This window comes from Vipera ursinii (assembly GCF_947247035.1).
Source record: "Vipera ursinii genome assembly, chromosome: 6".
NCBI classification, from domain to species: Eukaryota; Metazoa; Chordata; class Lepidosauria; order Squamata; family Viperidae; genus Vipera; species Vipera ursinii.
Window position 1 is genome coordinate 9,529,488 of NC_139515.1, and position 23,999 is coordinate 9,553,486.

A 23,999-nucleotide genomic window follows, 5' to 3' on the forward strand; every position below is an offset into this window, starting at 1 on the left:
AGCATTTATTTTGAGCTCTACCCCCCCAGCAAGTTTTCCACTGTTCTTCAAGTCTGGGTCTGATAATCAAATTGCAAAATATTCCACTACGTTTTCCTGTGCTTTTACGATGGAGAAATCTTTCTTCACCCAGTCACTGATTATGTCCATCTACTGAATTTTGCTTTACTGCAAAAGTCCTTGCAATCCATAGCGTTCTAGTAGCAATTTCTTAAGTTTCTTCGGAAGCGTCCTGGTGAATGAAATCCAGTCAGGATGTTGTTGTGATTCAGGGTCAGCCTGTGGGTTCGGCAGTTGGGTCGGACGACTCAGAGGAGGAGGGGGGGGGGTGTTGGAGAGCTTGCTGAGGGGGTTGGAGAGCTTGCTGATGAGAGCCCTCAGCCAGGCCCCTCCCACCTGGTCGCGACGCAGACCCAGCTGTGTGAGCCTGACAGCGTGGATGAAGATGACCCACAGCTGGCCCTGTTCAAGGACGCCCGACGCAGGAGGCAGTCAATCAGGAGTAAACAGAGGAAGGCAATGGGGCACCTCGGAAGGAGGCAGAGAGAAGCCACACCCTGAACTGTATAAAAGGGGAATGCGTGGGAGGGCTGGTTTGCTGAAGGCAACCGTTTGAATAGCTCCTGTTTCATGGTTCGTGTCTTGTTCTGTTTGCTTTTGTATCCATAAATTTGGCAGGCTTAGTTCCAGCCTCTTGCCTTCTTGTAAAAGGGGTTGTCCCTGCCTTTTCTGCAGGGCCGGTAGCAGGCTGGTACAGATGTCATGCCTAAGGCTGTGTGGAAAGCATTCATGGGCTCATGGTTAAGTAGCCTCCATCAAAGGTCAGCTTTAGCGGGGGGAGCTGTATGCTTGGGAGCAAGCTCCTTAATCAGGTTCACAAACTCCCTTTTTTCAGCACAAGCTCTGCAAACTTCTCCCCAGCCATCCAGGATCTTCTTCAGCTCAGCCACTCTCATCTTGGATAGATCTACCGAAGTTAAATCAAGTTGTCTTTCTGTAAAAGCAGATAAGCCAAGTCAGATATCTACATCTACATTTATATACCAAACCAACCTACAAAGGACCATTGCTGGAATTGATTTTACATAGCTTCTATCTTAGAATAATATCTGGCTATCTGCTTAAGGACCTCTGGGTCTTACTGCAGTCATGGGTGAGGATGCCAGTGAAAAGGAGAACTAGTGATGTGGTGCATGATGGGTTGCTGGTTGTAAGAAAGCCATAACTACTGTCATGGCAAGTGAAAAAGTTTCATGATGTTTAATGCCTCTGATTATCTTTCTGAAGTAGCAGATCTTCTGTTTATGCACCTTCTGTTCAAACCGTCTCTGGGATTTTTCTCCCAAACAATGGGCAATTTTAAATTATAGAGTATGGAAGGGAAGGGCCATTAGCAATTAACGTTTTTTGTCTCCATAGGACCAAAAAAAAACATGTTGAAGGTGGGAACCTGGTGGAATCTGAGGGAGGGCTAGCAATCTAGGTTTTGTGGTTTGTTTAAGGATTTTGAAATTGGAGTCAAGGTATAAAAGGGTGGGAATGTTCAAAAGAGAAACTGCTGTAAATAATTACTGTCACTTATTAATAGTTCAACCATCTTCTTGTTGTGTAGATTAACCCATTGATCTTCAGCAAGGCAATTATCTTTACAGGATAAGAATTTTGGTGTGACGCATATTTTAAAAAAAAATCAGATGGAGCATTGATCAGACGGTTGAAGCCACCATGTTGACCTCTTTGAGGACATCCCGGCCAGCACGGATTCGTTGGCTGGCTCATGTCTGCAAGGCCAAACCATGGTTACATGATGGTTTTCTGTGTTACTCACAGACATAATTATGCCCGTAAAAGCCCATGTCTTTAGGAAATCAGGATTCTCTCTAGCTTTTCAAGGAGTAACACATAACAACTAGTGTTAAAAGGTTCTTAATCATATGCTTAACTGCCTACATTAGTTGATTTCATACCATATTTGAGTTCACAAATCTGAATATCTCCTTTCTTCAGTTTCTCACAGATTTTTGCCACAGGGATGTGAAAGCTCATCGGACGGCTGACTTCAGTGAGGATCTTGGTCGCTGCATCTTCCGTAGCCCCAAGATAATAGCACTATGAAAAATAATACAAATGTGAAACCGATGCTTAGGGACCAGGGCATCCGTTTTCTCTTCTCTGAGTTTTCATAGCCGGAAGTCTTTAAACAAAATTATCTCAAGGACTTAGAAGCTACATAGTGAGGGGTCTCATTAGTGGTTGGATAGGGCAGGGCTTTTCAACCTTTTCACCCATTGTACCACTTTTAGGATATGGCAACATCCGAGGACCACCAGTCGCCTAGCAAGGTGTCAAAAACTTGATGACCAAAAAAAAAAAAAAAAAGAAAAAGGATGAAGTACAGGTAGTCCTCGACTTACAACAGTTCGTTTAGTGACTGTTCAAAGTTACAATGGCACTGAAAAAAGTGCCCCCCAAACCACAGCCGAGGAAGACACCTGCCTGCCCGCCTGGCGGTGCTCTTCCTCCGGTCCGAGGAAGGAGGTGGGGTGGGGGTGTTTGATTTTTATCCCCCCCCCCGTCTGCTGGGTGGTTGCAGCAGGTTTTGGTCACTTCACAGGACCCTGGGACACTGCGAACGTCATAAATATGAATCAGTTGCCAAGCATCTGAATGTAAATCACAAGACCCTGGAGATGCTGCAACATTCCAGCTGATCGGCGCTTCTTCTGGGCTCAGAAGCGCCAGGTTCAGCGCCGAGCTCCAGCTGGAGTTTGGCGCTGATCCCAACACTTCCACTGAGCCCTGACAGCCTGGAAGCACTGATCCTGGCGCTTCTGCTGAGCCCTGACAGCCCTGCAGCTCCAGCCATCTCTCGCTCAGGCTTGTGCGGTGCTGCCACCGGTTCAGCTCATTCCCCTCCCCCGCTATCACTTTTCTAGGAGGGCCGCGTACCACCTGCCAGGTGCCAATGTACCACAGGTGGTACCCGTACCACTGGTTGAAAAGCCCTGGGATAGGGGACAACTAAAGGAAAGCAGAAAAACCAAGGGTACCAGTTCAAACAAAAGTATTGGGTAAAAATCCCACATACACTCTGGAAGAAAGAAATTGCAAATCAGGTCTGTAGTATTGTCAAGAAAACTGCATGGCTGTGGGGGTGAATTTACTAGGGGTCAAAATGGATTTGAAGGACATAAATTTTTACCTACAGTAAACTGTGTTGATGGAAAGAAGAAGAGAGGTCATACCAAGCGGTTTTCTTTGCCTTTTGTATTCATGCAAGTCTTAATTAATTCCTCCTCTATAGAAGCCATGGAGAAATCAGAATGTTTTTCTTTCAAAGAACTGTAAAATCTTTCCAAAAAATCTTGACACACTGTAAAAAGAACAAGAAGTGAAAAAGTAAACACACATAATGCACAAAATGTGTAAGTTAAACAAATGGATCACCAAAACCTTCCAACTTTGACTTGAAGGATAGAATTCATTAGTATTTCATAAAATGAAAACACATAAAAATAAAATTCGTTTTATGTTGAAATTATTCTCCCTCCCTTCCTTCAATTTTCAGCGTCTATGTACAGACATGATCATACAATAATGCAGTTTTATTATCACACTCCATAAACATAGGCTATTCTCCGCATTTGTTAAATTTATATTTATATTTATTAAATTTTTATACCGCCCTTCTCCCGAAGGACTCAGGGCGGTGTACAGGGCAATAAATATTAAAAACAAAGTACAAAAGTTAAAAAACAATTAAATATTATGCTCGATATATACAGTAATTAAAAACCATTTTAAAACCCCAACCCCAACCCCATCAAACCAGGCCGGATTGCTCAAATAAATAAGTTTTTAGATCCCGCCGGAAGGAGCGAAGGTCGGGGGCCATCCGGAGCTCAACCGGCAAGCGGTTCCACAGGTCTTGCCACAGTTATTAAGTGAATCACTACAGTTGTTAAGTTAGTAACCCGGTTGTTAAATGAATCTGGCTTCCCCCTTGACTTTGCTTGTCAGAGGTTTGCAGAAGGGCATCACATGACCCCAGGAAACTGCGATTGTCATAAATATGAGTCAGTTGCCAAGCATCCAAATTTTGATCATGTGACTATGGGGATGCTGCAACAGTTGTAAGTGTGAAAAACAGTCATAAGTCACTTTTCCCAGTGCCGTTGTAACTTTGAATGGTCACTAAATGAACTGTTGTAAGTCAAGGACTACTTGTATTCAAATATTAAACAGCAAGGGCTCCTTTAAAATGCATTGGGGCCTATGTCTACAGAGATTCTCAGTCAGGGGTCTTCAAACGTGGCCCTTTTATGACTTGTGGACTTCAACTCCCAGAATTCCTCAGCCAGCACGCCTGGCTGAGGAATTCTGGGAGTTGAAGTCCACAAGTCATAAAAGGGCCAAGTTTGAAGATCCCCGTTCTAAGTCATCCAGGTCCTGGTTCTCCCAAACGTGGTTTCCAAAAGGGAACTGGATGTTGTTGTTTTCTTAAAGAGGTTTCGCTTCTCATCCAAGGAGCTTCTTCAGTTGTGGTAGAGAAAATATGGTATTTCATTTAGTGAACGGAAAAATAAAATCCAGTTACCTCTTGAAAAAGCCCCTTTGGGTGCATTACGGTCCTGCCGACTTTGGCACAATATTATAACTGACAGAAAGTGGAAGGTGCTTTTTTTCACGAGGCAACTGGACTTGAAAAAAAGCACCTTTGAGATCTGGATGACTGAGAGTCTCCATACACATGGAACAGTTTGAGAAGATCTGTGGGTGAATCTAAACAGACGTTTCCTGCTAAAAACCTTTGGTGGGAATAAGGCAAGGCCATCAGCTGTGGCTGTGACTGATACAGCAGTGAGAAAGAAACGGCTGGGAACGTGCAGAAATTGTAGGGAAGCCAGCTGGATAGGAGTGCCCACCTTCCCTTATTCTCATTCTCCATGTACCATGCATATGTCCGCCATTATTTGCTTACCCCTCCCACAAAGTGAGATCAAGCCCACATGTATGCTGCACAATATTTTTAGATACTGCATTTAGAGATTTGAATTTCCAGGAATCACGAGTCTGAAATCTGATCCTGCATTCCAAATAGTTTGATATTCAGAAAAGGACATACATTTTGGAGGCATGGCTGTTTTGGGTACTCTTGCTGTAATCAAAGCCAGCAGCTCCGTGACTCCTGATAAAGATAAAACAGGACTTTTCCTACACATGATAATAATTTTTGCAGCAAGTCTCTCCTTATTCTGGTAATGTTATGATGGCTTTATGCCACCTACAGGAAACACAAATGTATTCCAAAGTTCAGGATGCAACAGGGAGACCACACTAACTTCGGTTGAGGGTGCCCAGTTAATTGTCCTCGGCTTACTTGCTTCTTTTTCTGTAACTAGGGTGAGCTAACTTGATATTTATCTGAATTGAAATATCATTTTCATGAGTATAGCTAGAGTTCAACTGGGCCCAATGTTTCTGTTGCTAAGCAATACAGTTAAATTGAGTTTTGCCCCATTTTGCCCCTGCATAGCACGTCTGCAAAGGTGAATCAATATTTGCAGTATTTGAAAGGGATCTTGGAGTTGAGAGGGATCTCGGAGTTCTCTAGTGGACAATCGCTGAAATATGAGCCAGCAGTGTGCTGCAGCTGCCAAAAAAGCCAACACAGTGCTAGGCTGCATTAACAGAGGGATAGAATCAAGGTCATGTGAAGTGTTAATACCACTTTACAATGCCTTGGTAAGGCCACACTTGGAATACTGCATCCAGTTTTGGCCACCACGATGTAGAAAAGATGTTGAGGCTCTAGAAAGAGTACAGAGAAGAGCAGCAAAGATGATTAAGGGACTGGAGACTAAAACATACAAGGAACAGTTGCTGGAATTGGGTATGTGTAGTTTAACGAAGAGAAGAGTAAGGGGTGACATGATAGCAGCGTTCCAATATCTCAGGGGTTGCCACAAAGGAGAGGAAGTCAAGCTATTCTCCAAAGCAACTGAATGGAATGGATGGAAACTAATCAAGGAGAGAAGCAACCTAGAATTAAGGAGAAATTTCCTGACAGTTCGAACAATTAATCAGTGAAACAGAAGTTGCCTCCAGAAGTTGTGAATGTTCCAACACTGGAGGTTTTTAAAAAGAGACTGGATAATCATTTGCCTGAAATGGTATAGGGTTTCCTGCCTGAGCAGGGGGTTGGACTAGATGACCTCCAAGGTGCCTTTTGTTCGTTATTATTATTATAAAACTTATAAAACTTTTATTCATAAAACATGAAACTCAGGTCAACTGAACACTCAAATTGACTGGCACTAATGGTTGACACGGGTTGCTGCCAGCATCCTAGGTATCAACCAAATATCTCCTTAAAATGTAAGATGTTCCGAGTAGCGCAGTTTTTTTGTAGCTTTGCTGGAGTTATTGCAGGAAGCTGCAATTTCTTGATGTATTTTACAAAGTTTTGGGACATAGTTCCCAGCGCCCCAATGACAATGGGTATCACTGTTACACGTTTCATCCATAATCATGCAGTTTTGATGGCCAGGTCACGGTATTTTTCCACTTCTTTTTCTTCGACTCTGGCAACTCCCGGTACAGCGATATCAATCAACTGTACGCTTCGGTTCTCTATGACTGCGATATCTGGCATGTTGTGTTCCAAATGGTGATCTGTCTGTATTTGGAAGTCCCACAAGATCTTCACCCTCTCATTCTCGACAACTTTTTCCACCCTATATTTCCCACGACTTTTCAGACACAGGTAAGTTGTATTTTTTACACAATGCCGAGTGGATTAGTTTAGCAACTCGGTCATGTCTAGTTTTGTAATCAGTTTGCGTGATTTGGCTGCACTCACATATTAAATGTAAAACAATTTCAACTTTGTCGTTGCAAAGTCGGCAATTTGGATTGTCAGTAGATTTTTGTATCTTCGCTTTCATGGCATTAGTTTGTAGTGCTTGTTCTTGAGCAGCCAGTATTAAGCCTTCTGTTTCTTTCTTGATGGTTCCTATTATTATTATTATTATTATTATTATTATTATTATTATTATTATTATTATTATTATCTTAAGCCATGCCCATGTCAAGTTGTTATCACATTTTCCTTCAATATTTTTCAAATGCTGTCCATGCAAAGCTTTGGTTTTCCATCTACTTACTCTGTCATCCAGCAGTTTTTCCTTATATTCTGCCTTTGTTTCTGTTATTTTGATAATGCTCTGTTTTCACAGCCTGCAGCAATTTTTCTGTACTTTGATTTACATAGTCATTCAAACTTCATTCTTCCTTCTTCTACAGTTTGGTGGGTTTGCAGTAGCCCTCTGCCCCCTATTCTTCTTGGCAGGTACAACCTGTTGATGTCACTTCGTGGATGTAGAGCACAGTGCATATTCAAAAGTTTACAAGTTTTTTGGTCTAGCTGTTCCAATTCAGCCAAAGTCCAGTTGATAATTCCAGCTGGGTAGCGTATCACTGGGACTGCCCATGTATTAATGGCTTTAATTATATTTCCAGCATTCAGCTTTGATTTTAGTATTTTGCAGACTCTCCTTTTGTGTTGACTCTTTGACTTTTCCATTCAAGATGTTACCTGCTTCCAATACGCCTAGGTATTTGTAACCGTCACCCTTTTGCTAGTGCTTTCATAATACTGCCGTTTCCCAGTTCTATTCCTTCTATTTTTCCCAGTTTTCCTCGCTGCATGGATAACATAGCACATTTTCCAAGTCCAAAGTCCATTCTGATGTCGCTGCTAAACAGTTGAACTGCGTTGAGTAGATTCAAGTTCAGTGTGGCTTTTCATGTAAGGTTTTAAGTCAGGGGTGTCAAACTCAATTTCATTGAGGGCCGCATCAGCACTGTGGTTACCCTCAGGGGGCCGGGTGGGTATGGCCAGGGTGGGCGCGGCCTACTGGGTGGGCGTGGCTAGAGTGCGTATGGCCTACTGGGTGGGCGTGGCCAGCTCTACATCGTTCGCCTCAAGGGTGCCTATGGGGGCCTGGGCAGGAGTGGGACAGATCTGAGGGTCTCTGGCCGAAGGAGGGTCTCTGGGCCAGGGCCAAGGCAGTGGGGGCCGTTGCCTCACTGTTGCCAGGATGGCTTTGCGGGCCACATGAAACCACTTCACGGGCCGGATCCGGCCCCTGGGCCTTGTGTTTGACATGTCTGTTTTAAGTCATCCATGTATATTTTTTTTATTTTAATTTTAATTCCATTTATATCCCGCCCTTCTCCGAAGACTCAGGGCGGCTTACAGGCTTAGCAGTAGCCTTCATTCTATCTATATGCCTGCTTATTAGGGCTTTCACACACACCCCAAGGGGCATTATTCCAAAGTCAGCTTAATTGCCCCATGGTTTATCTTGCCATGCTGGCTTGAGACGCGGTATCCCAGTTTTGTGTTTCATAATATTATTGTCAATGGAATTAATGCGATGTTGAACAGTAGTGGTTATTATTATTATTAATAATAATAATTAATATTATTACTATTACCGTGCAGGAAGCAAAGGCAGACAATTCTCGTGGGAACGAGTGTGCGAGGTTAACTTTAAAAAGTGCAAGCGCTCACAACTCCACCCAGTTTGCAAAAAACGGCTGGTCTTCCAGTGCATGCAAGCCGTGCTGGAATTCACACGTTAATTATAACAGCAGCTCGCACGCGGTGCAACACCCGCCCTGGCGGGAGCGTCCTCACCTTCGCACCGAGCTTCGGCGCCCCCGGAGGCGGAAGGTGCCCCGACAGTCTCGGGGCTTAAACAGAGCGCCGCCACCATCAGGGCTGCTAAAATGCAACCGTGCAACGGCCAGGAAACCCCGCCGCGACGCGCCATGCTTGCAAAGTAAATCGACGCCGCTCCTTGCAAGAGAAAACTTAGCAGCTGCTCGGGCTTGCTGGGCGAGAAAATCTGCCCCGGTTGCTAGGTGGAGTGATGTCACGCCAGACTCTATTTTGATTGGCCACAGAGCCTGGCAAGCCGCAGAGAAAAAGAAGAAGAAGAAGACGGGACGGCGCTCCCGGTGCATTGTGGGTATTGAGCGCGGCAAAGATGGCGGCGATCGGGATCCACTTGGGGAGCAGCTGCGCCTGCGCGGCCGTTTATAAGGTGGGGAGGGGGCTCGGGGCGGCCGGGGGGGGGGGACGAGGTTTACTGGGGGGGTCGTTTTTTCCTTAAAGAAATATGAAACGGAAGTAAAACCTTCCTTGGAAGAAAAGGGAGGGTCCCGGAGGCAAAGAGTCCCTGAGATGCTAGCTTTCTACGCGAGGGGACAGGGAGAGAGCCAGGCCTCTGGGGTGAGGTTGGGGGGGGGGTTCTTTCTCCTGGGTTGGGTGCATGGCTCTCTTCCATCAAAGTGAATGGAAAGGATATAATTTACAAAAAAAAGGGCAGGGTTAGAGAAGGATTAAGGCTGAGATACTAGCTTTCTGCTTCCAGGGAGGTCTTTTGCAGGGCGGGAGAGGTTGCATTTTGAAGCTGGGGGGGGGCTTGAATTAAGACTTATGAGGTCTAATGCAAAAGTTTTTTTTTGGGGGGGAGATTGCAAAAGTTTTATTTTTTTTTGTTTTGTTTTTGCAGTTATGTTTTTGATAATTTGCACCCCTCTGTTGAATTGCTGCCATTTTTACAACGTTCCTTATATTTCCTTAATCCAAAGCAGAAAAGCCATAAAATATGCTACTCATAAACTGTCCGCACACATGTCTTCCACGTAGATGTAATGGGAGTCTGGTTTTTAGGGAATGGTGCTTATTTTTAACGGGGGTTTTAATGATCCTGGAAATGTTTTCCAAGCTTTGCCCTGCTTTGATGTGGGATCCGCTTTCCTTTCATCCTTCAGCACCTCTGGCTTATCTTTAAAAAAAAAAGGCCAATATTAAAGGGGGAAAATGATTTCTGGTGGGTTTTCTTGAGAACTGTGTGTAATAGCCTTCCAGGAAAAAGAAATCACATCTGTTTATTTACAAAACATAAACTATTTTTTGCTGCGACTGAAGAATAGAGAGTATTGGATCAAATTATTAACTGGTGTGATGCACTTTGCTGTGCCTGTACTCATTGAGTTTATTTCTGCTACATTGAGTTAGGCTTGTAGTATCTTATAAGTACTTACTGAATTGCAAAATGGACTTACTAAATTTGAATCGGATTGGTCTATAAGGATTTCTCTTTATTTTTCCCCCCTACCAAAGTAAAGAAAATCAGTCACAGTATCTTTTTGAACAGATCTACATTTGTGCCCTTATACCTTCTTTGTAAATAGAATATTAAAACCTGGATCTACCACTGAGCTTTCCTTTATAACTTTAGAAAACGGAAGGCCTTTTTTTCCAGTCTTAATAAGTGTGTTGATGTGTTGTAGGATGGCCGTGCAGATGTTGTGGCTAATGATGCTGGGGACCGAGTAACTCCTGCAGTTGTTGCGTTTTCTGAAAAGGAAGAGGTAAATTTTTTTTTTTGTTAAACACTTAAGGTCAGACTCAGCTAACTTTTTTTCCTAAAAAAAAGCCCTCTTTAATGCTTTTTTTAGATTGTTGGTCTGGCAGCAAAACAGAACCGGGTGAGAAATCTCCCAAATACCGTAGTGAAAGTGAAACAGATCCTTGGAAGAAGGTATGGATTATGCCATAAAATACCCTCTTAAAGGTTACTTTGTATTCCATTAGTGGGCATCTGAATAAATTGTTACCTTTTAAAATGTAATTATTGACTGATCTGTTTTTGGCTATGCTTGTAAGTCTCAGCATTGTTGTTTAGAAAGTAGCTGGTGTTGATTTGTTTTTTTCCCCATCTGTTTTCTTCCCCATTATTTAAAGAAGTACAGAAATTATACTGCTTAAACCAGGAATGAAAGCGGAATTCATGAAAGTTGACTCCCTTACAATGAAAATAAATAGAAGTAATATTTTTGTTTGTTTTAAGTTTTAATATTTTTGAAGTACCTTCCAATTTTGCTTCTTTTCTCAGCTCTGGAGACCCACAAGCGGAAAAATACATCGCAGAAAGTAAATGTTCGGTAAGTGAAAGCATGCTTTGTCATATTTTTCCTATAGGGAAAATTTATGACTTTGTGTCCCAAAGGTGCTTTTTTTTCCCCCAAAAGGCAACTGGACTTCCTTTGTTTTTGCTTGAAGGTGTTTCGCTTCTCATCCAAGAAGCTTCTTCGCTTCAGACTAAATGGTGGGGAATGGAAGGACGAAAAGTGAAATATCTTCAAGGAAAAACCAAGAAAGTCCAGTTGTCTTTTGAAAAAAAAAGCGCCTTTGGGACAAGTATGACCTGGATGACTGAAAATATCCATAGACATTTATGAATTTTTGAATCTATTTATGAAGTCATCTACTACGGTTTTTACAATTCACTTATTCGCTATATAAAGGATACAAGTACATATAGAAAAAGTACATTTTTAAGGTCACTAATGATTCTGTCCTGTATTTTTTGTACATATCTGTTCGAAAAATACAAGATAATTAACAAGGAAATGTCAGAGCAATATTTTTCTTTTCTATTTATTCAATCTGATTGATGTTCCAGAGAAAAAAGGGCAATCAGAGTAAGGGCAAGTGAATTAGCACATTAATAGAGCAAAATTAAACAAAACAAACCTGATTTATTAAGTTCAGAAATTTGACAGAATGGAAATAATTTTAAGCTTCCCTGAAATGCATATGTTAGGTTGAATAACAAAATAACAGTTCGGAGGGACCTTGGAGATCTTCTAGTCCAATCCCCTACTCAGGCAGGGGACCCTATACAATTTCAGACAGATGATTGTCCAATCTCTTGAAAAATCTCCAGGGTTGGAACACCCACAACATCTGGAGACAAGCCGGTCCATGGATTAATTGTTCCAATTGTCAGGAAATGTTATCTTTAGCTATCGCTGCACAATATACTTATAATTAACGAGATGCTTATGGTAAAAAAAATAATAATGCATGAGGTTAAGTTGCAAAATTGTCAGAAGAATGTTCAGGGTTTTTTGTTTTGTGGGGAGTAGTGATATTTGTGGATTTTTCACATGCTTACTGTGGTGCAGCTATTCAACCACCATCTGGACTTCAATTTCCTCAATTCCTAGCCTTGTAGCCAACAACACTTGGAGGTGCTGGTTTAGAAAGACTACTGTAAAATGACTTCTTAATTTCTTGTTAATATAAACTAACTGGCATTGTTGCGTGGATCAGAAATGCTGAGATTGTTTTCTTAAGCAAAAGACGACCGGGGGGGGGGGATGTGTGCATTGAAAATCTTCTCTCATAGTCCACCTAACCTGAGGAACACCTGGTGTTGATTTGTCTGTAGGTCACCGAAAAGAATGGAAAACTTACTTATGAAATAGATGGCAAATTTGTTTCTCCAGAAGATGTGGCAAAGTTAATCTTCAGGAAAATGAAAGGTACGTTATCCAAGTTGTGGAAAAAAAAAGTTAAGTTCTAGGAAATGGACTAGCTTTTATTGTTTATGTTGCTTTACGTTTCTCTAGAAACTGCTCAATTCACATTGGGTTCTGATGTCAACGACACTGTTATTACCGTGCCTTTTGATTTTGGAGAGAAGCAGAAAAATGTCCTTGGGTAAGTGTGGTTCCATGTGCTTGTATGCCGTGAATACATTTTCTGGAGTTAATGGGGTCAGATCCTATGGACAGAGCGTTTTGCCTGGATACGATTTCCATTTGAAATCCCAGCTCAGCCACACAAAATGTCAAGAGGTGGATATTCTGGTTTCTCCTGTTGTCCTCGTCTTTGGGAAGAGAAGTCACAAACAGTGACAGCTGATCTTGAATTTTTTCAGGAGAAAAACCAGAAAAGCCAAACTAGAAGTAATTTTAACTGTCATCCTGTTCGGCTTTTCTTCAGGATAGATACAAAAAGAGTTTGTAAAATAAGGATACTTGCGTCCTGAAATGAAGCCCCAAAGGCATATTTCATCTAGCTTGGCCAGGAGTAGGCAACCTTGGCTCTTTTATGACTCATGGACTTCAACTCCCAGAATTCCTGAGCCAGCCATGCTGAGCTGGGCTATCACTTTCAAGTACACAAGTACCATTAAAACACCTGATCACATTTTCATCTATCGCTAAAGCAACTGCTCTCATATTTGGTGCTTAAATATTGCTGTTATTATAGCCGTTATCGCATTACTGAAATGCGAATATGTTAAAAGTAGATGCAGATCTGAAATGTTGTGAATTTGGTGCAGAAGTGAAAATAAGCACAAACTTTATGCTAGCCTCCCTTTTTCTGTTACGAGTTGATGTAATATATGAAATAAACATTTCCCCAATTGCATAAAATTGCAGCATGGTGATACTGAGACACCTTATATCTGGAATAGTTCAAAAAGTATTTCCCAATCCTGGTAACCTGAAGCTTTGTGAACTCTAAACCCCAGGTGTCTCTGCCAAGGCCATGCTGAGTTGTGAAATTCTGGAAGATTATCATTTTTTATTTTATTAAATGTACAGAACCACTCCACTCACCTGGTAATTCTGAAGCTGATAATTTATACATCTAGAAATTGACACGAACGGGAATCACTAGTTTAGATTTACCTAGGCCAGGGGTAGGCAACCTTGGCTCTTTTATGACTCGTGGACTTCAACTCCCAGAATTCCTGAGCCAGCCAAGCTAGACAAACCCAAACTATCTTGGGTTTGTCTAGCGAAAGAATCTCTTAGGGTTATGTCACTATACTGATTTTTGTGGTCATATTTGTTGCAGAGAAGCTGCTAAAGCAGCTGGACTTAACGTTCTTAGACTAATTCACGAACCATCAGCAGCTCTGCTGGCTTATGGAATCGGACAAGATTCACCCAGCGGAAAAAGGTGATTAAGGTTTTCTCAACTACGGGAATTGTGGTAATTTTTACACTGAAAGTAAGACTTAGAATAGCCTTTTTTCTGCATTTATTTCAACCCTGTCTGTTGCAGATAAATAAGCCTTTTTTGCGATTAACCATGATCAGAAAGGGGCACCCTTCAGCTTGTATTATATATTGAATTTCTAAACGGCATTCATGACAGAACTATAATCCGCCTGAGACTACAGATAGTCCTCGATTTACGACAGTCCATTTAGTGATCATTTAAAGTTATAACAGCACTGAAAAAAAGCAACTTACGAATGTTTTTCACACTTAACGACCGTTTGCAGCAGCCCCACGGTCACCTGACGAAAATTCAGACGCTTGGCAACTGACTCATATTTACAACGTTTGCAGAGTCCTGGGGTTCAAGCGATCCCCCTTTGGCGACCATCTGACAAAGCAAAAGTCAAGGGGGAAGCCGGGTTCACTTAACGACCGTGCCACTAACTTTAACAACTGTAGGGATTCACTTAACAACCGTGGCAAAGTTTGTAAAATGTAAAACAACACTCGCTTAACAACTGCCTCACTTAGCAACAGAAATTTTGGGCTCCATTGTGGTCGTACGTTGAGGGCCACCCGTACGGTTGTTAACACTTTGAGAAAAAAAAGAGATTTTTTTTCCCCATTTATGTTTTGCAAATGGAAGCTACGTGCTGGTGTATAAACTTGGAGGTGCTTCGCTTTCCATCACGGTCATAGAAGTGAACAGCGGGCTGTATCGGGTGCTGTCGACCACCACCGATGACAGCATAGGTGGGACCTGTTTTACTGAAGCGTTAGCGCAACACTTGGCTTCGGAATTCCAGAGGTAAATGGTATAAAATCTAGAACACCGTTCGGTGTGACGCTTAGGGTGTCAGACTAGGGAATGTGGAAACTTGAGGGGTCCAATCGGTGCTTGACAATGGAAGATGACTGGTGAGGCAGCAACTCTCCCTCAACCCAGAGAATGCTATATATATATGTATTGTGATTCCTCGCAAGCCAGTGGATCTGGCAGCTGAGTCTGAGGACTCAGAGGAGGAGGAGGAGGAGGGGCCTGGAGTGACATCAGAGTCAGAGGAAGGCTCTGAGGAGCTCCAAGACTTACCGTCTGACAAGGAGCCTAGCCCCTCTACTCGCACTCATGCTGAGACACAGCTGTGCTGGGAGCCTGAGTTGGACAGTGATGAAGCACAGCTGTGAAATATTCAGGGTGCATGAATGCGCAGACAAGAGAAGCGAGTAGGACAGAGGAATGCAATGGGGCGGCTCCAAAGGCAAAGGAGAAGGCATTAGGAAGCCACGCCTTGGCTGAACAATAAAAGGGAAGGTGTCGGAGGTGCTTGCTGCCGAAGGCAACCGTTCGTGTTGAGGATTGAGTTTCTGTGAACTGTGTTTGCCTTGGACATTGACTCAGGTCTGTGAATAATAATTGTTTTTTCTTGCGGTTCCTGCCTGTTTCTTGGAAGAGGGGTTTCTCCTTGTGAGCATAACAAGGGCTCACGTAGGCTGGGACAGAACAATATGCTGCCTTGACCTCCTAAATGGAACGTGAAATATAAATCTAATAAGGTTTTATACACTGCACCATTATCAGCAAAACTGGCCACATCTGGCCTTTTGGAATGACATGAGCAGCTTTTCAAGGTAACTCTGAACTTATCGAAACGTAGCTGGAATCCTCCAGAGATTGCAAATTGAAGATGGCTGTTAATTCACCCTGATTAAAAATCTTGAGTTTAGTGAAGAACAGCTTGCTTGTTGGGAAAACTGCCTCTACGCCAGGGGTGTCAAACTCGCAACGTCATGCGACGTGTCGCAACATGTCACAACTTTTTTTTCCATTGCCGGCAATGGCAAGGTTTCGGCGTGATGCATCTGGCCCGCGGGCCGGCGGTTTGACACCCCTGCTCTATGCGGTCAGGCAGATTTTTTTTCTCCCCCCTAATGGTGATTTTGTTATTGTTGTTCAGATCAGCTAAAAATAAGTTTTATTGCCCTTAATGGTCTCAGTAGGATAGCATGAAAGATCCTTTGTTCCATTTTAGGGTTTTGAAAGAGCCTGTCATTTCTAATGTGCATTTCCCTGAGAATACTGAAGATATTTTATAGCTGTTATTAACTACGTCTATTAAACTGCCTGTTTAAGGAGCACAGAGGAAAGATATAAATAACTTGAAAATTTTCAGTCTGTAATATCTGGCTTAGATGCAAACATATCTGTTCAGCTGTTAATGTCAGCATCGTGCTTGATTTGTTTACGCTTAATATTGGAACCAAAATATTTTATTTTAATTTTTTGATGTTTTTATTTTATTCTATTTTATTGCATTTCTGGACTGCCCATCTCCCTCAAACATCCAGGATAAATAGTTGCTAGCTTAACTATATGTTTTTTTTTATTGAAAATTTTTAAAATACAGTTTTCCTTTAAAAAACCCCCCTTCCCCCTCCCTATACCCCCCCCTACCTCCCCCCAGCCTCCCTCCCTCCCCCCCTCCCTCCCCCCCCTCCCCCCCCCCGACTTCCCAGAGCTAAATACAAGGTATATATATATAAAAAGGCAATCATAAACAACCATATACTAACAACTATAAGTTCTAAAATCCATCACTCTCTAGCTTATATAGGATAAAACACACCTTAACAATATTAAATATATATATATATATGTTTTGTTGTGATTAATAACTGTGTTATTATTATTATTATTTTTTCAAAAAAAACCCAGATGCTATAGAAATGATGTGAGAGGAAATCCCAGGGCTATGATGAAGTTAATGAACAGTGCTGAAGTTGCCAAACATTCATTATCCACCCTGGGCACCGCAAATTGTTTTGTGGACTCCCTCTACGATGGGATGGATTTTGACTGTAATGTTTCCAGGTACGTTTTGATATTTTCCTGACCTCAGGGTGGGCATCCTTTTTCTTTCATTTTCACAGGGGAGGCTGGTCAACAGGCACGCGTAAAACGTTTTGAATTGGAAGCTGGCAAACATTCAAAGCAGGCCTTTTCCATCCTTGTGTTAGCGTTTTGAGCTGGAAGCAGCTATTTCAAATTTAGGCGCTTGTTGAATAGTTAGGAAAAGCTGTTTTCAGCTCAGAGCATGTCTTTGAAGTTCAAAACTGTTCCAGTATTTAATATAATAGTAATAATAATAAAAGGGACGCAGTGGCTCAGTGGGTTAGGAGGCTGAGCTTGTCGATCAGAAGGTCGGCAGTTTGGCGGGTCGAATCCTGAGTGCCGCGTAGCAGAGTGAGCGCCTGTTCCTCGTCCCAGCTTCTGCCAACCTAGCAGTTCGAAAGCACGTAAAAATGCAAGTAGAAAAATAGGGACCACTACGGTGGGAAGGTAACAGCGTTCCGTGCGCCTTTGGCGTCTAGTCATGCCGGCCACATGACCACGGAGACGTCCTCAGACAAGCGCTGGCTCTTCAGCTTTGAAACGGAGATGAGCACCGGCCCCTAGAGTTCGAAACGACTAGCACGCATGTGCGGGGGAACCTTTACCTTTACCTAATAATAATAATAGTAATAATAATAGTAATAAAGTTGGAAGGGACCTTGGAGGTCATCTAGTCCAACCCCCTGCTCAGGCAGGAAACCCTATACCATTTCAGACAAATGGCTGTCCAGTCTCTTCTTAATAACTTCCAGTGTTGGAGCATTCACAGCTTCTGGAGGCAGGTTGTTCCACTGACTAATTGTTCTCAGTGTAAGGAAATTTCTCCTTAGTTCTAGGTTGCTTCTCTCCTTGGTTAGTTTCCATCCATTGGTTCTTATCCTGCCTTCAGGAGCTTTGGAGAATAGGTTGACAACCTCCCCCCTTCTGTGTGGCAGTCCCTGAGATATTGGAACGCTGCTATCATGTCATATCAGTTTGCATATTCCTATTTTTCAACACCAGGTCCTGCTGGAAATGGGTAGATGATTAGGTTGGAATTAGTAGAACTAGTAGAAGACACAGCAGTCTTTATCCCCTGCAGATGGTTCGTGTTATGAATGGCATTTCTAGACTGCCGAATCCCTAAAACCGTTTGGCAGTTCAGAAGATAAAATAAACGAGAAACAATATGCACATGGCTCAAGAACCAAGTCTGAGACGTGGATTACTTCTGAATGGTTTCTTTATCATTGCTTGCCTACAGACAGAATCTTGCCAGAGTAAGGCAATTATCTGTCTAACTACAGATACACTCTGGGAATTTTTTTCCGGAGAAAAAAGGAGGAACCTGCCCCACTTTACATTGGAGAGAACTGTGTAGAGAGAGTTTCCTCCTTTAAATTTCTGGGAGTCTACCTCTGTGAAGATCTGACCTGGAAAGTTAACACAACTCAGGTGGCTAGAAAGGCCCAACAGAGGCTTCACTTTCTTAGGGTTTTGCGGAAGAACAAGGTAGAACAACAGCTAATGACCCTCTTTTACCGGTCTACTGTAGAGAGCGTCCTCTCGTATGGTATTGTGGTCTGGTATGCTGGTCTGACAGCCGCGGATAGGAAAGTATTATAGAGGGTAGTGAGCACAGCACAAGACATTGTGGGCTGTCCCCTGACACCACTGGATGACATCGCCAGGGCTCGCTGCCTTGGAAGAGTGAGGAAGATTCTCAGGGACGACTCACACCCTGGACGGTATCTCTTTACTCTCCTACCATCCGGTAGGAGATATAGGAATGTAGCCAGCCGTACCAACAGGCTGAAAAATAGCTTTTATCCGTGGGCTGTTAGGCTTTTAAATAGGACATAATCTTATGCAGAATTGACTTGGGAGGCCGGTGTGTGGTGTAGTTGGTTCACATAGTGTGGTGGGATGGAGGGTTTGTTGTCACTGTGTGTTGGGGGGAGAGAGCAGGGGGGGAGGCTCAGCTAATTTCAATGTACACATGTTGTACTTTGACAATAAAGGTTTATTATTTGCTTAGAGAGGAACCATCTTTCTCTTCCTGCCCACCGGACAGTCCAATCCCGGCTACCTCTTTGTCCTCTGGGAAGGAGCCCCTCCCTCTGGGAATCCAGACTCTGTTCCACACCACAATACGACAAGAAAAGTCTGCAGGAAAAGGTTGACAAACTAATGATTTTTTTATTATTTTTAATTACACATCAGGGCCCGATTTGAACTGATTTGTTCTGCGCTTTTTGTTAAGTGCATTGAAGCAATCAAAACATTGTTGGAACAAGCGGGACTTGGGACGGATGACATTAGCAAGGTGAGGGTGTCCTTTTATTCATTTCCCCCCCCCCTCATTTAATTTCTAGATTTTGAAGGGTTTAGGGAGGTGGGGGGTTTCTTGGTGTAGGTGTAATGAGGAATCCTGGCTTAATACTGAAGTCAAAGAAAAGCTTTTAGACATAACACTTATTCCAGAATGGATGCATTGCTATGTTTCAGATCTTTGACCCGATGTCAGAATGGGGCCAATATTTGCAGGGCTCAAACCATGTTGTTGTACATAAGTAACTATAAAATGTACAATCTTGAAATGAGGGACAGAAATAGGGATTTGTCCTTGTGAACCTGTAAATGTCATTACAGGTAGTCCTCGGCTTATGACCACAGTTGGGACCAGAATCTGCCGCTAAGCGATGCGGTCATTAAGTGAGTCGCTCCTGGTTTGGTTTTGTGGTGGGTTTTTTTGGCCTTTTTGCTTTGGTCTTCTAAGCAACTCCAACTTGCCTCAATCACTTTGCTTGTCAGAAGCCCATTGAAGGTCACAAATGGGGATCATATAAGCCTGGGGTGGTGCAGTGGTTGAATATTCAGCCAGTTGAATTTTGATCATGTGGTCGTGGGGATGCTGCAACAGTCCTCAGTGTGTCTGGACTGGTTGTAAGTCACTTTTTTCAGCGCTGTCATAACTTAACAGTTGCTAAATCAATGGTCATAAGTAGAGGACTACCTGTAGAATGAGGAACATTACAATATTGAGTAAAATGTTCATACAGTAACGATTGTCTGGGTAAGACCAAGCATGATTTACAAGGTGACTAGTTGTGTTTAGTTTTGATGCTGCTAATTACACAATCGCTTAATCATTTATTTATGTCTTGGAAATGAACTAGTTATGTTTATGGTTGCACCATTAGTATCAGCATTGCAGAAATCTAGAAAAACACTAGATGGCACCAAAGTAATACAAAAAAACCCCTTAATTAATTTCTGCGGCCCAGATAGCCTTATCTATTTCTTCTGTTCATTTGTGTTTTGATTCTCTGAGACTGCTTGGACCCTTGTCACTCCTTGCAATTTTCTTGGCAAGTATTTTTTCCAGAAGTGGTTTTCCATTGCCTGCTTCCTAGGGTTGAAAGAGTGACTGGCCCAGGATCATCCAGCTGGCTTTATGCCTAAGGCAGGACTTGAATTCCCAGTGTCTAGCCTGGTGCCTTCACCACATCAAGAAACGCTTGTCTAATTCTCATTTAGCTTTCGTGTCTTTAAAAAACTTGCTTCACTATCTTCTAGGTGGTTCTCTGTGGTGGATCAGCCCGTATTCCAAAACTCCAACAGATGATCAGAGAACTTTTCCCCAATGTTGAATTGCTAAACTCCATCCCTCCCGATGAGGTCATTCCTATTGGAGCGGCCCTAGAAGCAGGAATCTTGCTTGGAAAAGAGCAGATTTTTTCAGATGACATGCTGTCCATTGAATGTTCTGCCAAGGACATATTAGTCAAGGTAAGATGGTTACAGAGATGTTGCAAATGTGACATCCCTAACTTGACCAATTTTTTTTAACAACCCTGTAGTCCCTTGCGATCAGGGTGGAGTTGGGGCAACTGAATGGAACTGAGCATTTACTGGCTGGATGCCCTTCCTGACACCTATGCAGGGCTCACAGCAGATATTTTTCCCTTTGCGCCCAGAGAGAAAAATTTCTGCCGCTACGTAGGAACTCCCAGCCTCCTGATTGTGAGACGAGGGTTTTCACCTCTAAGGCCACCACGCTGCTCACTGACCAAAATTAAATAACTTCAAAAACCCTTAGGATAAAAAAGACAAAATATTCTGAACAGAGGATAAGAAAAACTAAAGCTAGGTTGCAACAAACAACAACGGGATTAACATAAATTCAGCTGCTTGCACGGAGGTCATCTCTGAAGTGTCTGCTAGGAAGGAAAGAACCAGATTGGCAACTTCTTTTTCTGTCATGGCTACAGAAGTGTCATTTTAAGTTTTTGAGCTAATTTTAATAAGGGGCAACTAAGGTGGATGCGTCAACTTCCCTCCGCCTAGTACGCTCCCACAGAGAGGGCCTCCTCGGTGCCACCGGTCAAAGAATGCCGACTGGTGGCCCCCAGGGGGAGGGCGTTCTCTGTGGGCGCACCGGATTTATGGAACCATCTTCCAGTCGAGCTCCGGATGGCGCCTGACCTCCGCTCCTTCCGGCGCGATCTTAAAACCCACCTTTTTGAACAAGCCGGCCTGACCTGATGGGATGGGGTTGGGTTTTATAAATTAACTTAACTTTTAATCTGTACTAATTTATTACGGGCATCGTTGTTTAATTGCTTTTAATAATTTTTAATTTTTGTATCTTGTTTTTATTATGTATTGCCCTGTTCACCGCCCTGAGTCCTTTGGGAGAAGGGCGGTATACAAATTAAATAAATAAATAAGTAAAATAAAATGTATGTTATTCGGTTTCCTCCAAGGAATAAGGGCACAATCTTGACTCATTGTGTCACAAATCAGTACGAAATATAGATTTCGGCCACTGTCACCTTCTACAATCTTTCTGACCGTTCCATGGTTTTTCCACCCACAATTTGTTAAAAGATTGTCCGGTGGCGCTGCCCTTTTTGCGTCTGTCGGAGACGGATCTCCCATAAATGAGTAAAACTTCTTCAAGGCTTTTTTCATCCTTCCAGGCAGTGGACCAGTTGGGGGGGGCTGACAAATTCCTCGTGGTGTTCCCATCAGGAACGCCTTTGCCAGCTCGAAGGCAACACACTCTGGAGGCCCCAGGAGAAATTTCCTCCGTCTGTCTGGAATTGTACGAGTCTCTGGAAAAAGGTCCCATCAGACAAGACGAGAGATTTGCACAGGTAAAGAAAAACATGTGAATTTTTAGACTGCCATTATATACCTGCTCAGAAGGAAATTTCTGTTTTCAGTGAAGCTCACTTTTTGAACTTGCAGGCCTATGAATATTTTACTGATCGAGTTTCATGCTTGAATTATGTTTTTGTGTTTTTTTTTTAAACTAGAAACCTGAGATCTATGAACTGGAATCTGGGATATAAAAGGCACGATTTAGAATGACCCCAATAATTTGCTCGGGAAATAAGTGCTTTTCAAAGCTGTTCTTACACAAAAACTTCATGCTTGGTTCCTTCAAATTTATTTACATTTCAGCATTACTATTTAGGGTTTAGTTATGGGGATTTTTTTTAAGGATTGCAATCTTGTAATATCACAGGGAGAGGGTGAGATTTAAATGAAGGCTGTTTTTCCAGCCTTTGGGCGGACGGACACGGATTTCCACTGAAATACATCTTTAGGGGGGAAATAGTCCTGTTTTGGTTTTTTTTTAGAAATTTAGGGTTGTGTTTTTTTTTAAGGTTTGCTATGTATCTCATATTTTTCTGATAAAATTTGACACTGATTTCTCAAATCCCCAATTTTTTTTTTAAAAAAATGGAATTTTCCAGCATAGCTTGCTGAAGTTCCATTGCTGTTGACCTTAAACCTCTGTGAAAAGAACTGATATCCTTTGTTATTTAGTCCAAGTGGTGGGTTAAAGCAAACCTCATCCTTAGAAGATTTCCTTAATAATAATTTCAAAACCTTCTTTTAGCTGAGTGATATATTTGTGGTTGCTTGTTTTTAACAGATTGTGCTCCAGGATTTAGATGTCAAAGAAGAAGGTCTGCATCATATATTAGCTATCCTTACAATGAAGAGGTATTGAAAATGAAAATCTTATTCTGTGGGTCAGAACCATGAGTATTTATGGACTTTACATCTCGGGACGATGATTTTCATATTGACATTTGTGGGGGAAAGATAACAGAATATCTATCTATCTACCATCTATCTAACTATCTATCTATTGAACAGAGGTGTCAAACTTGCCGGCAATGGCAAAACTGTCCCAATATGTTGCACGACGTCACGTGACGTCGCAAGTTTGACATGTCTGGTCTAGAACTTGATCACAGGGCACTTGACAACCAGTTATAAGTACAAACAGGGTTACGTGACTGGGGGGGAGAACAGTGCCACATTGTGTAACAGCTCAGAAATGCTCTATAAGCCATAAAACCTTTGTTCTGTGGCTGTTGAAACTGATCGTAAGTCAAGAACTACCTGTGGTGGTTCTCCTTTCAGCTGCAACATCCTTGCATGGATGAATAGTTCCTAGGAGGCTGTTGCTTTTAAGAAAGAAACGAAGAATAATGAGGCCCTTCCTGAATTAACATATATAAAAGCCAGATATACAATATAGTGTCCTTCTTTAGTCCCTCTCACACCAATTTCTGGGACCCTAGAATTTAACCAAACGTTTTATGCTGATCCATACACCATTGCTGTTGCAGAGATCTAAATCGTGTCCAACTTTGGCCACTTTAAGACCTGTGGACTTCAGCTCCTGGGAGCTGAAGTCCACAGGTCTTAAAGTGGCCAAAGTTGGACACCCCTGATGTAAACGTTTAGGAAGTGAGGATAAAATTCCTGTTTTCTTTTCTCAGAGATGGATCATTACACGTCACCTGCACAGATCAAGACACTGGAAAATCTGAAGCCATCACTGTGGAAGTGGCCTCACAGGCGTAGTTAGAAAGCGCCTTTTCTCAGTTATAGTAAATTTTATTTTCACACAACCGCTTTGTGTTTCATTCTTCAGAGGAACCAATAATAGCTGGGCGTCTTCACAAAGAACTGTAAACTGTCTTGATGGAGAAGTACACATACCTACAAATCCATAATGGCAAATTGGCTTCATTCCTGTTTGTGAACTGTGTACATCAGAGAATCTATTCCGTTACTTGTGAATAATAAACCCTATGTTTTTATATTCACCATAAGACTGTCCTTGGTGACTGAACTCGCTGAAGTCAAAAACAGCTAACTAGAAATTGTATTCTGAGTGACTCATGATCACGAGGGTGGGCTGAACTGAGTCTCC

At 42.4% G+C, this 23,999-nt stretch overlaps 2 protein-coding genes across 2 annotated transcripts; one reads left to right on the top strand and one right to left on the bottom strand.

Annotated features, from left to right (window-relative positions):
- On the bottom strand, positions 1-9,029 carry CDNF (cerebral dopamine neurotrophic factor). Its single transcript, XM_083366370.1, has 4 exons — positions 8,705-9,029; positions 3,246-3,373; positions 1,968-2,109; positions 1-994 (listed from the first exon to the last, which is right to left on the bottom strand). Exons 1-4 carry the CDS (start codon positions 8,838-8,840, stop codon positions 816-818), a joined length of 585 nt encoding a protein of 194 aa, XP_083222496.1. The 5' UTR covers positions 8,841-9,029; the 3' UTR covers positions 1-815.
- On the top strand, positions 8,943-23,892 carry HSPA14 (heat shock protein family A (Hsp70) member 14). Its single transcript, XM_083366303.1, has 14 exons — positions 8,943-9,113; positions 10,369-10,449; positions 10,537-10,619; positions 10,974-11,022; positions 12,315-12,408; positions 12,496-12,586; positions 13,736-13,840; positions 14,531-14,692; positions 16,598-16,753; positions 18,977-19,079; positions 20,333-20,545; positions 21,739-21,915; positions 22,704-22,774; positions 23,563-23,892. The coding sequence occupies exons 1-14, from the start codon at positions 9,057-9,059 to the stop codon at positions 23,645-23,647; spliced, it is 1,527 nt and encodes a 508-aa protein (XP_083222429.1). The 5' UTR covers positions 8,943-9,056; the 3' UTR covers positions 23,648-23,892.
- The last annotated feature ends 107 nt before the right edge of the window (positions 23,893-23,999 follow it).